The 16,895-nt window shown below is 39.0% G+C and overlaps 1 protein-coding gene across 13 annotated transcripts in view; it reads right to left on the bottom strand.

The window, feature by feature from the left end:
- Positions 1 to 16,895, bottom strand: part of RNF111 (ring finger protein 111) — a 163,866-nt gene that overhangs the window by 81,377 nt on the left and 65,594 nt on the right. For 5 of the 13 annotated variants that reach the window (XM_063596689.1, XM_055098273.2, XM_055098274.2 and 2 more), the window contains one exon: positions 11,912 to 12,084. In XM_063596689.1, coding sequence (XP_063452759.1) covers positions 11,912 to 11,961 — 50 coding nt within the window. In that variant the 5' untranslated portion in view covers positions 11,962 to 12,084. Of the gene's footprint in view, positions 1 to 1,086; positions 1,599 to 11,911; positions 12,085 to 16,895 lie in introns of those variants that run through there. The other 8 variants (XM_063596681.1, XM_063596685.1, XM_063596683.1 and 5 more) reach the window with 5 other exon arrangements.

Below are 16,895 nucleotides of genomic sequence, written 5' to 3'. Positions count from 1 at the left end.
GCCAAGGTGGGCAGACTGCTTGAGCTAGGAGGTCAAAACATGGCAAAACCCCGTCTCTACTAAAAATACAAAAGTTATCTAGGCGTGGTGGGGTGCACCTGGAGTCCCAGCTACTCAGGAGGCTGAGGTGGGAGGATCACTTGAGCCCAGGGGCAGAGGCTGCAGTGCGCCAAGATCACGCCACTGCACTCCAACCTGAGCGTGAGAACCTGTCTCGAATAAATAAATAAATAACCAGAATACGTTATAAACATGCTATAAATAAAAGCACTCTGTAGGAACAAAACGAGGCAATTAAGGACTCTGATAATGGCTTCATAAAGAAAGTCACATCCAAGTCAAACCATGAAGGATGCACAGGGTGACAGTGGGCGAAGAATACTCACTTCAAACAATGCTAAGAAATGGCAACATCTAAATACTCTAATGCTTGGGGCTGTAGGTTCTTTTGTTCTTTTTTTTTTTTTTTAGTAGGGGAGAATAAGCTAGGGTCAAATTATCAGAGTGAGGGATTATAGGTTTCTGTTTAACCTAGTTTTAGGAAGACTTTACCTGAGGAGCTGAAGGGAATAGGCTAGAGGGAAATTCAGAAAGACTACGGAGGAAGCTCTTACAGTGATGGGGGCAAAGAGCAGTTTTAGCAGTTTCACCACATTAACATGCCAATTGTGACTAACAATATTATCTCCATTTTTATTAAAATGCATAAAATATTTCAATACTATTGTAAAACTATATGTGAATTCATAAGAATGATAAAATAAAAATTTAGAAACATACAAAACACAAAACATGACAATATCTCTAATATGCTAGTATGCAAAGAAAGCCTTCAAAATGATAAGGAAAACATAAGTGACTTCTATCTTATCCATCATATTTTATTTTTATTCTTTATTTCCCTTTTATTTTGAGAAAATTATAAAGAAAAATAACAGAATTTAAAAAATTCGACTTTGGTCCTAATAAGTACTGATCTAAAACTAAGGCTAAATAGCAAAGGCCAAACTACAGAATTTTAAAATAACAAGAAATTGGGTGGCGAGGCACAGTGGTCAGGCTCACACGTATTATCCCAGCACTTACGGAGGCCAAGGCAGGCAGATGGCCTGAGGCCAGGACGAGACCAGCCTGGACAACATGGTGAAACTCTGTCTCTAAAAAAATACAAAAATTAGGGGAGAGTGGTGGCGCACACATGTCCCAGCTATTCAGAAGGCTGAGGTAGGAGAATCGCTTGAGCCCAGGAGGTAAGGACTGCAGTGAGCCGTGATGGTGCCACTGCACTCCAGGTGGTCCATAGAGGAAGACCCTGTCTCAAAAAAAAAAAAAAAAAAAAAGTCTGCAATTCCTGTTAATACAATTTTTCACATACACCTCTTTGTTCATGGCAGTTTTCCTGATAACATGCTTTCTTTCTGCACCCAAAGAGAGATCATTTTTTCTTAGACTCAGAATAAAACAGAAGAATCTAACAACTTTTCCCTATGTGCTTGCCCCTAAAACAAGTATACATTCCTTCTGAAGCTTTCTAACTTCTTAAGAAACAGAAAAATGCTTTTGAAAAGCTGCTTTCTATAATTCCACAGCAGAAAAGTCAACACATAGATACTGCCAAGTATTATGATACAAATGTGATACTGCAGGTATTTTTACCCTTCACTATTCCTCCAAATATCCAGATTCAAATTCTCCAAGCATTCTGCATAGGAACTGAGGAGTCAAATAAAAAGAGCACTAAGTCTCAATGCTCAGATTCTGACTTGTAATACCATTCTCCAATAAAAAGAACAAAGGTTTCTTGGCAAAACAGCTGATTTCACCAGGGCATTGAAAATACAAGCCTGTAGCATCTGGTAGTGCCAGAAAGTAAAGAAACACACAAAAGAATAGAGGCATGTCAAACAGGACACTGGAACCAAGCTGAAAGAGCTCCCAAAGGCCAAAGCTGGAAAAATTTTGACAACAAAATAAATAATGTAGTATTAATTCTACTCCAAAATTTAAAAATGAGGCTGGCGGCAGTGGCTCACACCTGTAATCCTAGCACGTTGAGAGGCCATGGAAGGCGGATTGCCTAAGCTCAGGAGTTCAAGACCAGCCTGGGCAATATAGTGAAACCTTTGTCTCCACTAAAAAATACAAAAATTAGCCGGGCGTAGTGGCGTGTGCCTGTAACCCCAGCTACTCGGGACGCTGAGGCATAAGAATTACTTGAACCTGGGAGGCAGAGGTTGCAGTGAGCCAAGAAAGCACCACTATACTCCAGCCTGGGCAACAGTGAGACTCTTGTCTCCAAAAAAAAAAAGAAAAAAAATGAATATCCATGAATCCATACTGATATAAATAAATCTTCCTTACAGAAGAATTCCAAACATTTATGTGGACACTCCCTCATTCAGGAGTTGAAGCTTAACAACCCCTCCCCCACCAATCTCAAGTAGGCAAGAAAAGAGTAACTTTATAGTGGAGAAACCTGGCAAACACTACTCAGCCAGCTGATCACAATTGATCAAATCAGTGCTAAGTCATGTTGACACCATGTACTCCTGATACAATGTGATGAGAAAGGCAGGGCACTTTACTTCTGTGGTATTCTTTCCCAAAACCCCAAACTATGAGAAAAACATTCCACTAACCTAGATTCAGGGATGGTCTATAAAATATTTGACAGGTAACCCACAAAACTGTTAGAAAAAATAAGGGAAGACTGAGAAACTGTGAAACCAGAGTCTACAATGAAATATTATCTGGAGTTTATTTAACGGTGATGTATCAATGTTGGTCTCTTAGTCATGACAAACGTGTAATGGGTAAGATGTTAACAACAAGGGAAACTGAGTGAGCGATATATGGGAACTCTGTGTACTATTTTTGCAATGTAAATGTAAAACTACTGCAAAATAAATTCATTTTTTTAAAAACAAGGGTATTATTTACAAACTTCCCCTGATCCCTAGGAAAGGCAGGAGAGAAATGAGTGACTATGGAGCTTACCCTGCTCTCTAACTTCACCATCCATTCTCTCACTACTGCCAATCTCCAAAAATCTAAAGCTGGAACCAGGCCGGTCGCAGTGGCTCACGCCTATAATCTCAGCACTTTGGGAGGCCAAGGCGGGTGGATCACCTGAGGTCAGGAGTTCAAGACCAGCCTGGCCAACACGGCGAAACCCCGTCTCAACTAAAAATACAAAAATCAGCCAGGTGTGGTGGCAGGCACCTGTAATCACAGATACTTGGGAGGCTGAGGTGGGAGAATCGCTTGAACCTGGGGGGCACAGATTACAGTGAGCTGAGATTGCGCCACTGCACTCCAGCCCAGGTGACAAAGCAAGACTCTGTCTCAAAAAAAAAAAAAAAGAAAAAAAGAGTTGGAACCACCATGAGAAAAGAAAGGGCCTAAAACCATCCAGTTGCTCCACTGGGATAGCAAGACATACATCTGTATACACTGAGAAATTATGTGTAAGTCAAAAAATTATAGGTAATTTTTCTATGAAAACATCCAATCATGTCATCTTCTCAAATTACCACTGGTAATTTTCCAAATAAACACATTTCTTGTGTTAAAATGTTCAGCAATCATGCATTAATAGTCAATACGTACATAAAGCATACATATGCCCAAGTGTGTATACCTGTCTTTTATCTTTTTGTGACATAAAGCATAAAGAAAACCTACTATTAAATGAGAACAGATAAGTAGTACTTCAAAGCACTAAAGGCTAAGGGTCTTAATTATCAAATACTATAATTACCTAAGTGGAAATTAAGACAGAACAGCAGGCCAGGTGCAGTGGCTCACGCCTGTAATCCCAACATTTTGGGAGGCCTAGGCAAGTGGACCACCTGAGGTCAGAAGTTCGAGACCAGCCTGGCCGACACAGTGAAACTGTGTCTCTACTAAAAACACAAAAATCAGCCAGGTGTGGTGATGCATGCCTGTAATCCCAGCTACTCAGAAGGCTGAGGCATGAGAATCACCTGAACTCAGGAGGCGGAGGTTACAGTGAGGCAAGATCGCACCACTGCATTCCCGCCCAGGTGACAGAGCGAGACTCCATCTCAAAAAAAAAAAGGCAAACAAACAAAAAAGAACACTAAATTTAAGCCACTTATTCTTATATAAGCTAGGAATCTTTGGTCCCAACTTTGACAATCCTAGTTTGGTAGTGAACCATAAGACATTATCTTCAGTTGGAACATATGCCAAGTGTCAGTTTCAATGTGCTATGAACTTCTTTGTGTTCCCCAAATTCATACGTTGAAGTCCTAACACCCAGTACTTCAAAATGTGTCTGTATTTAGAGATAAGACATTTAAAGAGGTAATTAATGTTAGATGAAGTCATAGGAATGGGTCCTAATCCAATCTGACTGGAGTCCTTAAAAGAAGGGGAAATTTAAACACACAAAGCAACATCAGGATGCAAACACACAGAAAAAAAGTTTATGTGAGAACACAGCAAGGGATCATTTATAAACCAAGAAGAGGGGCCTCAGGAAAAACCAAACCTGCTGATACCTTAATACTGGACTTACACTCTACAGAACTAAGAGTAAGTAAAGTTTTGTGGTTTAAGCCACTCCATCTGTGGCATTTCATTACCGCAGCCCGAGCAAACTAATACACTGTGGAATAAACACTTTCTGAGTACCTTAAATGTGCTAGAATGCCCCAAGTATTGTGAACACAAGAATGAATAAAGACACAGACCAGTCCTGAGGAAGTTATAGTCTAGCAGTTAGTGAGAAATATCAGTAGGTAATCAAAATGCAGTATAAGTGTTATGATAGAGGTATGCATTGAAACTTAATAGAAGTAGAATCTAATCCGATTCTGAAGGGTAGGGCGTACCAGGAAAAGTTTTCCAGGAAGGATAAGACGGTGAAATTCGAAGAACAGAGACCCAATTACCCTATTTTTCATGGCAGAGTTTCCCTGAATAAACTATATAATTAATGATGAAGTATACCTAAAAATGTATAAAACAAGTTATATGAAAGACAAAATACAATCTTCTGATAGACAATTTTTAATCTTCAAGATGCCAAATTCAAACAACTATCTGTCTAGAACAATGACCGTTAGGGAGAAAAGGGTAAATTAGATGACTTCTTCAGACACTTTTGAGCATATGAAAAACTAGACAAAAGCCCACAGAATTACAAAATTTCCCTCAGAATTCATTCCAATTAAATAACAGGAGAAGGAATCTACTGTATTAGACCTAAAACCACAGGCTCTCCTTTAATCTTCAACATTAATACTAAGCTCCCTACATCTCTCATCAGGCAACCCAGTCTCAACTTTTCCATTACCTTCAAGCAGGGAGAACTATAACTTATAATACACTTCAAAGATTAAAACAGATGTGGAGGTCAGATGTGGTGGCTTATGACTGTAATCCCAGCACTCTGGGAGGCCAAAGTGGGCAGATCACCTGATGTCAGGAGTTCAAGACCAGCCTGGTCAACATGGTAAAACCCTGTCCCTAATAAAAATATAAAAATTAGTTAGGTGTGGTGGTGGGCACCTGTAATCCCAGCTACTTGGGAGGCTGAGGCAGGAGAATCGCTTAAACCTAGGAGGCAATGGTTGGAGTGAGCTGAGATCACACCACTGCACTCCAGCCTGGGCGACAGAGTGAGACTCCGTCTCGAAAAAAGAAAGAAAAAATAAATAAATAAATAAAACAGATGTGGAATCCATCTGTCATCTATCAAGACAGACAAAGCTGCAAAAATATGAAATTTGCTCTTCTCAATGTTTTTGTTTTGAAAAAGTTTTCATAAAATACTATTTATATTTACATGTAATGGGTCTATTAATTTCAAAATAAATATTTTTCTTAAATTAAAACAAAAAGAATCAATCCCAAAACTTGTCTAAAAATATATAATTAGCAGCGTAAAACAATGTTCACAGTTAAAAATTTGCTGATAACATGTATTCCAAAATCTGTTTTTAGCCATGATTTTATGTGAGGGCATAAACAAAATGTCACATTCTCAAATGACACATAGCTAAAAAAGAATTGCATATACACTGAATGACAAAATCAGAACCTGAAAATAATTAACTTACAATTTAGCAAAATCATTTTAATTTTTGTTTGTTTGTTTTTGAGATAAGCTCTTGCTTTTGCCCAGGCTGGAGCACAATGGCAGGATCACAGCTCACTGCAGCCTTGACTTCCCGGGCTCAAGTGATCCTCCCGCCTCAGCCTCCCAGGTAACTGGGACTAGAGACATGAGCCATCATGCCCAGCTAATTTTTTTAATTTTTTGCAGAGACGGGGTTTTGCCATGTTGCCCAGTCTGGTCTCAAACTCCTGGCTTCAAGTGATCTACCTGCCTCAACTTCTCAAAGTGTTGGGATTACAGGCATGAGCCACTGCGCCCGGCCACTGAATAATTTCCTTGAGTCAAATTACTGGGTAATATTCTGGACACTCACTCACAAATGCTCCAAGTTCAAATTTTGGTATCGTTCTATATTATCTAATCACCTTTCTTCAGACTCAAATATCAAAGTTTTCTGATCTGAAATTATCAAATTCTAAAGACTTTTTCTTTAGAATTTGATAATTTCAGATCAGAAAACTTTGATATTTGATATTAAGTCATACTGACTTTGATATTAAGTCATCACCATTTGGTCACTTGTAAAAAGCACAGTGGAATAAAGTGGGTTCTACTAGCATCTTCCCTCACAGAGATAGTCACCCTCACAAAGACTATGCTCTAGCTAAGATGAAATATCCCAAAATATGAAAAATAAATCCTCCCAAAGCTGATAACATGTAAAAGTAAAATACGTGGCCAGGCGCAGTGGCTCACGCCTGTAATCCCAGCACTTTGAAAGGCCAAGGTGGGCGGATCACCTGAGGTCAGAGTTTAAGACCAGCCTGGCCAACATGGTGAAACCCCATCTCTACTAAAAATACAAAAAAATTAGCTGGACATGGTGGTGCACCTATAATCCCAGCTGCTCGGGAGGCTAAGGCAAGAGAATCGCTTGAACCCAGGAGGTGGAGGTTGCAGTGAGCCAAGATTGTGCCACTGCACTCCAGCCTGGGTGACAGAATGGGACTCTGTCTCAAAAAAATAAAATAAAATAAAATAAAATAAAATACGTGACAATATTAACACAAAGGACAGGAGGGGAACAAATGAAAGTATACTGTTTTAAGTTTCTCATATTATACATACAACCATCTATTATTCCTTGAAGAAAGACTGTGACAAAGATGCATAGTGTAAACCCTAAAAGAACCACAAAAGATTTTTTTTTAAAGTATAAGCCAAAAGTGGTAATAAATGTAATATGATTTTTAAAAACCCTCAATCCAAAAGGAGGCAGGAAAAGAGAAAAGGGACAGGTGGGACAAACAGAAAACAAACAGCAAACTGACAGATTTAAATCCAATTGTATCAACACTGGGGCTATTGGTGTAAGCACAGACTAGAGAGTCCAGAAACAGACTTAAATATATCATCAAATGATTTTCCAACAAAAGTGCCAAGATAATGAGGAAGGAACTGTTTTTTCAACAAATGGTGGTAGGCTGAGTGCGGTGGCTCACGCCTGTAAATACCAGCACTTTGGGAGGCTGACGCAGGAGGATTGCTTCAGCTCAGGAGTCGAGACCAGCCTGGGCAATAAAGTGAGACCCTGTCTCTACAAAAAAATTTTAAAACTAGTCAGGCATGGTGGCGCGTCCTTGCAGTCTCAGCTACTCAGGAGGCTGAGGCAGGAGGATCGCTTAAGCTCAGGCGGTTGAGGCTGCAGTGATCCACGACTGTGCCACTGCACTGCAGCCTGGGCAACAGAGAAAGACTCTTGTCTCCAAAAACAAACAAACAAAAATGGTCGTGAAACAACTGGAGAGCCAGATAGGAAAAAAAGGAATCTCAACACCTACCTCACACCAGATACAAAAACTAACTAAACCTAAAACTATAAAGCTTCTAGAAAAAACACAGCAGAAAGTTTATGTGATTATATTATGGGCAAAGATTTCATAGGATACAGAAAGTACTACCATTTCTTAAAAAAATTAGTAAGCTTGACTTTATCAAAATCAAAACCTCCGCTCTTCAGAGACAGCATTAAGAAAACAAAAGGACAAGCTGGTAAGCTAAAGACAGATAAAATTATATATACATATGTTTGTGTGTGTATACAAACACATATACGTAACTTGAATATTGAATATAAAAAACTCTTATATTCTAATAACACAACCCCACAAAAAATAGGCAAAAGATTTTACAAAACATACAAAAATACCCAATAAGTAAATTTAAAAACCTTCAATATCTTTAGTCACCAGAGGAATGCAAATTAAAACTATAGTAATATACCATTACACACCCAATATGACTAAAACTAAAAAGACCAAAACCACCAAACATTGGCAAGGATATTCCACAACTGGAACTCCACACATGACTCTCTGGCAGCTTCTAATAATGTTAGTTATGCACACATCTAACGTATGATCCAGTAATTCCATGCCTAAGTTGGAAAATGTGAATACAAAGACTTGTATATGAATGTTCATCGCTTTACTCATAATAGCCAAAAATTAGAGAAAAAATAAATCTCCAAGTGAATGGATAAATTATGTTATACAGCTACAACGGGATACCAAACAGCAACAACAAAGAAGGAACAACTGATACATGTATCAATACGGATTAATCTCAAAAATATCATGCTAAGGGAAAACTAGACACAAAGTATCTGTATGCTTCTATTTATTTGAAATTCCAGACAGGCAAAGCTAACCTAAAGTAAAAAAAAAAAAAAAAAATTGAACATTGGTTGTGTCTTCAAGGGATGGGGAAAGGACTGACAAGGAAGGAGCATGTAACTTTTTGAGGTCATGGTTGTTCGTGTTCAATACCTTCATAAGGATTTGGGCAATAAATAGACGCATTTGGCAAAACTTAAATGGTATACTTAAGATTTGTGCATTTCACCGTATGTAAAGTTTACTTTAAAAACTGTAAACAGCCTGGAATTCCAGCACTTCAAGAGGCTGAGGCAGGCAGATCACAAGGTCAGGAGTTCAAGACCAGCCTGGCCAAGATGGTGAAACCCCATTTCTACTAAAAATACAAAAAAATTAGCTGGGCGTGGTAGCGGGTGCCTGCAATCCCAGCTACTCGGGGGGCTGAGGCAGAGAACTGCTTGAACCCGGGAGGCGGAGGTTGCAGTGAGCCAAGATCATGCCATTACACTCCAGCCTGGGCGACAGAGCAAGACTCCATCTCAAAGAAAAAAAATAAATAACTGTAAACAAATATTTGACTCTAGTTAGTGACATGAAACTGTAGTTTTTTAGGGGTAAAATGCACTGGCGTCTGTAACTTTATTTTTTTTATTTTTGTAACTTTAAAATGCATAAAAAGCAACAGGTTTGGTTGATGGACGGTTGGAGGAACAAATAGATGGCTAGAAATATAAAGCAAAAAAATAGCAAATTGTTAATCATAGAATCTAGGTGGCAGGGAGATGGGCGTTCACTGTACAATTCTTTCATCTTTTCTGTTTGCAATTTTGCATAATAAAATGCTAAAGGGAAAACATTTGATGAGCAGAGTATCAAACACAAGAGTAATAATACTACTACCTACATGAAATTCTAAAACAAAGAAAACTCATCTATGATGTCAAAAATCAGATGAGTAGTTGCCTGAGGCAGGAGATGTGGGTGGCTGATGGCAAAAGAGCACAAAGGAACTTTCTAGAGTGATGGAATGTTTTATGTCCTGATTGGGGTGCTGACTGCATGGACAGACACATTTGCCAAAATTCATCCAACTATATATAAAACGTGTGCCCCATATTGTATATAAATTATACATCAAACATCAACTTGGTTGGTTTTTAAAATAAGTTCACTATATAAAATCTGGAATACACAGAAAAAGCACAGAGAAATTAAGTCCCAATCCCATCACCCAAATAAAATCACCAACCTTTCCTTCTCTTGACAATGACCACGCCTACTGGAGATAAAAATATACTTTAGATGGTTTTCCTTAGAAGGAAATACAGAAATAGTGACTTCCTAAATTTTGGAATTCTTTACTCAGGCAACTCAAAATGCATTGATTTAAATCTCCACATCCCCATCACTGCTGTGACTCATTAGCAAATTATTAATCATTCTGTGCCTGAATTTCCTCATCTGAAAAATGAAAATATTTACCACAAAGGGTTGATGTAAATATTAAACAAAGTAACATATGCATATGATAGCTTTTATTGTTGTTGTTTTAAAGATGACGAGTCAGCTAGTTTTTAGAAATCGTCCAGGCAAAGACGTCAACAAGCTTCTTCCCTCTGAATTCTTCCCCCTACCCACGATCATCACATATACATATACATACATTTTTTTTTTTTTGGTACGACTTCAATCCTCTAGCTACACCCACCTCAAACTAGTCTTATTCAAGTGAACCTCAAATTCCTCTTGAAGATTAGACCAAAACACTGAGTTGTTAAAGGCCAAAGCAAAAGTTGGAGTAACAAAATAAATAAAAATAAAATCAGAAAACTAAATTAAAAAGATGACAGCTGTCCTGAGAATGCAGGATCTAATGTTGGGAGCAAAACTGCCCAAGGAAACAATTTCTCTTTGAATGAAGTCCAATCAGTTTATTTAGATAAAATTTGTTTTTACTCTACATATATGATTTAGGTCAGTCAAAATATGTAATCTGGAGAATAGTAATGAAAGCCTATGTTCTAGAGGCTGGGTGCAGTGGCTCGTGCCTGTAATCCCAGCACTTCATGCAGGGAGGACTGCTTGTGCCCAGGAGTTTGAGATCAGCCTAGGCAACATAGGTGAGACTGTCTCGACAAATAAACAAACAGTATGTACTAAAGAAAGAGAACTTGAGTTGTAAGAGGAAAACCAGGAAGACTTACTGACACTTTAATGGCTGACAGTACAGGCATACTGAAAGTTGGAATTTGGGAGAACACCTCTAGATAGACATCGAGCCCATAAAGTGAACTTGACAAGAAAAAAATAATTTAAACCATGTAGGAGATTATGCTTGCCCTTCTGCTGATTATATGCCTAGAATCAACACAAAATAGGAGATTAAATTTTGCTGCTCTCCATTGGGTCTCACTTCCCAAGTGTCTCTCAGAATGTGAGCATCTTACTATGCTGTCAGATTCTAATCTTTAGAGCCATTTATTTTTCCCATATTATAGGCCATATACACAAACCTACTCTTTCTCTGATATTTAACAATGAAAACATGATTTATTCCAATAGTGGAGGGAAAACGGGAAGTGCTAGACTTCCAGAGACTGCATATTTATAATGTATATGTGGGCAACTTTAGGGATTTCCAAGGTTATCTTTGACTAAATGCCATTTTTGCTTTCCTTGGATCAGTATATTCAGACAGTGAAGTGAAAATTCTTGTTACAAGAAACAAAAAACACCAAGATATTAAACAACTCTAGAATACTGGTTTGGGGAAACCAAGAATTCATTATCCTGCATACTGATGTCAGCTACTTTATTTAACAAACCTTTTATGGTTTGAATTTTTACTGTACGTCACTGATCAAGGTGATAAAAAGATAGTAAGGTGCTACCCTTTCCTAACAAATTTCATATTCTAGATAAAAATAGTAACCTTAATCCTAATGTGAATTCTTGTACACGTTAAGTCTCATCTACACACATTTACCTATATACTTTTTTGCAATCTTCAGAATTTTAGTTTCAGTAAACCTAAACAGCAAGTTCCTTCTGTTGGAGATAATAAAAAGAGACAACTAAGGATCAGTAAAGATAATTGGGAGAGAAAAGAAGGAATATTTTAAATTGAAGCTTGTTAAAGGAAGATAACTAAAAACAAAGTTGAGACCTTAAAAGTGCTAATCCAGAACTGCCATCTATGGGGGAAAAAACATGCATTCACACTGGAATAAAATAAATAAATCCAAGAGTCTGGGAAGAGGGTTTCAAAAAGATCAACTCAGCTACGGCAAGGAGGATAAACACAGGATAGGTCACTCAAACTTCTTCCATCCCAAGCATCTGGAATGAGAACAAAACCAAGAAAAGTCACTCAGGAAAGAGAAATTAATTTTACAGTAGCTTATTAATATTTTAGAAGATACAGTATCACTGACAATACATTAGCTATCACTTATTCATTTATGATTCTCATTCAATAAATATTTATTGAAAGCCTATAATGAGCTAGGCACTTGTTTTAGGCACTGGCATCAGCCATGAACAGGACATAGAAAGTCTTTGCTCTCATGGAAATTACATGCAAATGAGACCAAAAAACCAAGATAATTTTAGAGCGAAACACGTGCTATTAAGAAAATAGGCCACGTGCAGTGGCTCACACCTGTAATTCCAGCAGTTTGGGAGGCTGAGGCAGGCAGATCGCTTGAGCTCAGGAGTTCAAGACCAGCCTGGGCAACACGGCAAAACCCTGTCTCTACAAAAAATTTTTAAAAAATTAGCTGGGTGTGGTAGCACGCACCTGTAGTCCCAGCTACTGGAGAGGCTGAGGTGGGAGGATGGTTTGAGCCTAGGAGGTGGAGGTTGCAGTAAGCAGGGATCATGCCACTGCACTCCAGTCTGAGCAACAGAGCCAGACTCTGTCTCAAAAAAGAAAAAGGCCGGGTGTGGCGGCTCACACCTGTAATCCCATAACTTTGGGAGGTCAAGGTGGGCAGATGGCTTGAGCTCAGGAGTTCCAGACCAGCCTGGGCCACAGGGCAAAAGCATGTCTCTACAAAAACTTAGCTGGGTGTGGTGGTACATGCCTGTCCCAGCTACTCAGGAGGCTGAGGTGGGAGGATCGCTTGAGCCCAGGAGGCAGAGGTTGCAGTGAGCTGACATTGAGCCACTGCACTCCAGCCTGCGAAACAGAGTGAGACCTTGTCTCGAAAAAAGAAAAAAGAAAATTAAACAGGCAGTAGGATCACTTGAGGCCAGGAGTTCAAGGCTGCAGTAAGCTTTAATAGCACCTGTGAATAGCCAACTGCAATCCGGCGCTGGCAACATAATGAGATCTTATTACAAAAAAGGAAGAAAGAAAACAAAACAAATGGTAAAGGTTGACCATCAACAGGATCCTCTCTAAGAAGCTAAAGACATGAATCATGACAAGAAACTAGCCACTAGTCAGTCAAGCCACACAATTCTGGAGGAAGAGTATTCCTGGGAGAGAAAAAATAGGAAAGACTATGTGACAGGAATATGCCTAACAGGTGCAAAGAACTAAAAGAAGGGAAGTGGAAGGAAAGGGAAATGGCACACAATGACATCAGAGGTAGTCAGGGCCAGATCAGGTAGAGCCTGTAGGGAACTGTGTGCCACATTTTTATTTCATTTTATCTTTACTAAGAACTATAGGGACTGAAGATTACAGAAGTGACTTGCCTAAGGCCTGTTAGCAAAGCCTGGATCTAAATGACTATCTAAGTTGTTGAGTTTGGTCACTCTCTCTCTTTTTTTTTTTTTAATTAAATGCACAGTTATGAGGGCTTTCACTCAGAACTTCAGTTCCCATGACTACTTTTACATAAGATTATTATATATGTTACTCAACCGTACTTCCCGTATTTACCATGCAGATTTTCAGGAACTTGTCCCTCACAGAAGAATGTTCTAATAAAGCATGGTAACTGCTACAAATAACAAAGTACCAAATACCATGGGAAAACGGAAGGGACAGCTATTCATTCTAAAGGAAAAACCTGAAAGAAGTTTAAGAGTTGATCTTTAAAAGTAAAATTTCAAGTGGAGAATAAGGATAAGGATACATCAGAGAAATGGCGGGAAGATAGCCAAGAAAATAGAATGGTGAGTTTTAACCACCACTATACAGTAGTCTCCCCTTAACCACAATTTACTGTCTACGGTTTCAGTTACCTATGGTCAACCATAGTCCAAAAATATTAAAGAAAAAACTCCAGAAATAAACAGCTCACAAGCTTTAAACGCTTATGAATGCCTACACAGTGCCCATGTCATTAACCTCATTTCGCCATTTTATCATCATTTTCCGTCATCACAAGAAAGGTGAGTACAATATTTTGAGAGACCACATTCACACAATTTTTATTAAATATAGTTATAAATTTTTTTATTAGTTATTGCTATTAATGTCTTACTCTGCCCAATGTATAAATTAAACTTTATAATAGGTATGCATGTTGTGGCTGTTAAGCATCTACTGGGGGTCTTGGACTGTATCCCTCATGGATAAGGGAGGACTACTGTACTTAGTTCTTTAAACATGATTTCATAAAAAGTAAAATAAAATCCCATGATAATATATGTTTTGTAGGTGTTCTGTAACAAATCTTATATAACATGATTTTCTTCACTTAATAAAAGTATTAAGTATTTTCTATTAAAGAACCTAGCTGTCAAAATAGACTTAGTCTTCCTAAAGTGAACCTATTCGCCAAATGTGGAGAGCCCATTTCCATGTCACTAATATAACTTTTTCCTGGTAAAACTGTCATGATTATCAAAAGCAAAAGTTCACATTTTTTAAAAACATGGTAAGTTATACAAGACCTTTATTTCAAATCTCCCTCCAATCCCCACTAAACTGATAGTAAAAAGAATTTTTTTTTAATCAACAACAAAAATAGGAACTAATAGCAGGCAAAGTAGAGATGGCAATAGAATCCTGTTACCTGATTGACAGGAAATCCAGAAAAGAGAAGAGAGGTAAAAAATGGCTAAGAAGTTATCAAAGGCAATGTAAGTATTTCATATAACTGAAGAACATGAACCCTTGATACCTCTGTTCTCAGAGACCACCATTCTCCTCCTCACCTACTCCACTAAAGCCCCAGTAGTTTCTAGGCTATTTCTCAAGCAGGTCAACCATGCTATGGATAGTCACGCTGCCTTGAATGCTCTTCCCCCAGATAACCACGAGGCTCACTCATTCACTTCCTTTACATCTGTGTTCAAATGTTTCCTTATCCATGATACCTTCCCTGACCACCTTACATTAGTAGTTAATACCAACATTAAAATTTTTGTGGAAAGGCAAAAAAATAAAAAGTTAACCCCACCCTCTATCTTCCTTTTCCAGCTCACTTAATTCCACAATGACCATCTACAAAATTTGTCTCACCACCAGAGCAGAGATTTCGTTTTGATCACTACTATGTGCCCAAAAGCTTAGAACACATATTTGGCATTCAATAGGCATTTGCTGAATTGTTGTTTAAAATAATCAAAAATTCTGACATAACTGAAAGATGGGATGAAAGGAGAATAGTGGGCTCATCTACCATCAAAAATTGGTTAATTCTCTGCAGCAGCAGTTATCTTTTTTTTTTTTTTTTTTGAGACGGAGTTCAGCTCTGTCACCCAGGATGGAGCGGAGTGGTGCCATCTTGGCTCACTGAAACGTCTGCCTCCCAGTTCAAGCAATTCTCGTGCCTCAGCCTCCCGAACAGCTAGGATTATAGGCGCCCGCCACCATACCTGGCTGTTTTCTATTTTTAGTAGAGACAGGGTTTCCCCAAGTTGGCCAGGCTGGTCTCAAATTCCTGACCTCAGGTGATCCGCCTGCCTCGGCCTCCCAAAGTGCTGCGATTACAGATGTGAGCCACCAGGCCCGGTCCTGAGGTCCTTCATAATCTTAAAAATGGGCCGGGTGCCCAGCAGTTTGAGATCAGCCTGGACAACATGGTGAAACCCGTCTCTACTAAAAATAGAAAAATGAGCCAAGTGTGGTGGTACATGCCTGTAGTCCCAGCTACTTGGGAGGCTGAAGTGGGAGGACTGCCTGAGCCCAGGAGGCAGAGAATGTAGTGAACTAAGATCTCACCACTGCACTCTAGCCTGGGTAACAGAGACCCTGTCTCAAAAAAAAAAGGGAAAAAAAAATCACTGGAAGATCTGAAAAAGCTTTTATTATGTGGGTTATATCTACTGATACTTATTGATATGGTCTGGATCTGTGTCCTCACCCAAATCTCAGGTCAAAGTGTAATTCCCATTGTTGGAGGTGGGGCCTGCCTGGAGGTGACTGGATTATCTGGGCAATTTCTAATGGTTCAGCACCATCCCTTTGGTGCTGTTCTCATTATGGAGTTCTCATGAGATGTGGTTTTTTAAAATTGTGTGGCACTTCCCCCTTCTCTCCTGCTCCTGCCACGTAAGACACCTACTCTTGCTTTGCCCTCTACCATGAGTAAAAGCTCAGAGGCCTCCCCAGAAGCAGATGCTGCTACACTTCCTATAAAGCCTATGGAACCTTGAGCCAATTAAACCCCTTTTCTTTATAAATTACCCAGTCTCAGTTATTTATAGCAGTGTGAGAACGAAGTAATACCCTTACCCTATTAGAAAGTAAAACTCATAAATGCTTTAAAATGTATTATTTTAAAACTGCAGTAATAGGCCGGGCACAGTGGCTGACATCTGTAATCCCAGCACTTGAGGAGGCTGAGGTGGGTGGATCACCTGAGGTCAGGAATTCGAGACCAGCCTGGGAAACATAGTGAAACCCTGTCTCTACTAAAAATACAAAAATTAGCCGGGTGTGATGGTGCATGCCTGTAATCCCAGCTACTCGGGAGGCTGAGGCAGCAGAATTGCTTGAACCTGGGGGGCGGAGATTGCAGTGAACTGAGATTGCACCACTGCACTCCAGCCTGGGTGACAGTGTGACTCCGTCTCAAAAATAAACAAACCCCACTGCAAACCCATTATATCTAATATAAGTAACTTTTATTAAAATATTTTCAAAACTTTAATAAGAGCGGTAATGCTATACATTTTTTGCAAATCTCTCTAATGACTAGCTTAACACAAGAAAGCTGGATTGTCACATCTGCATCTGTATTCCATTT

Source organism: Pan paniscus, chromosome 16 (assembly GCF_029289425.2).
Source record: "Pan paniscus chromosome 16, NHGRI_mPanPan1-v2.0_pri, whole genome shotgun sequence".
Classification (NCBI taxonomy): domain Eukaryota; kingdom Metazoa; phylum Chordata; class Mammalia; order Primates; family Hominidae; genus Pan; species Pan paniscus.
The sequence above is the reverse complement of the archived record's forward strand: the minus strand, read 5'-3'. Positions and strand labels throughout refer to the sequence as shown.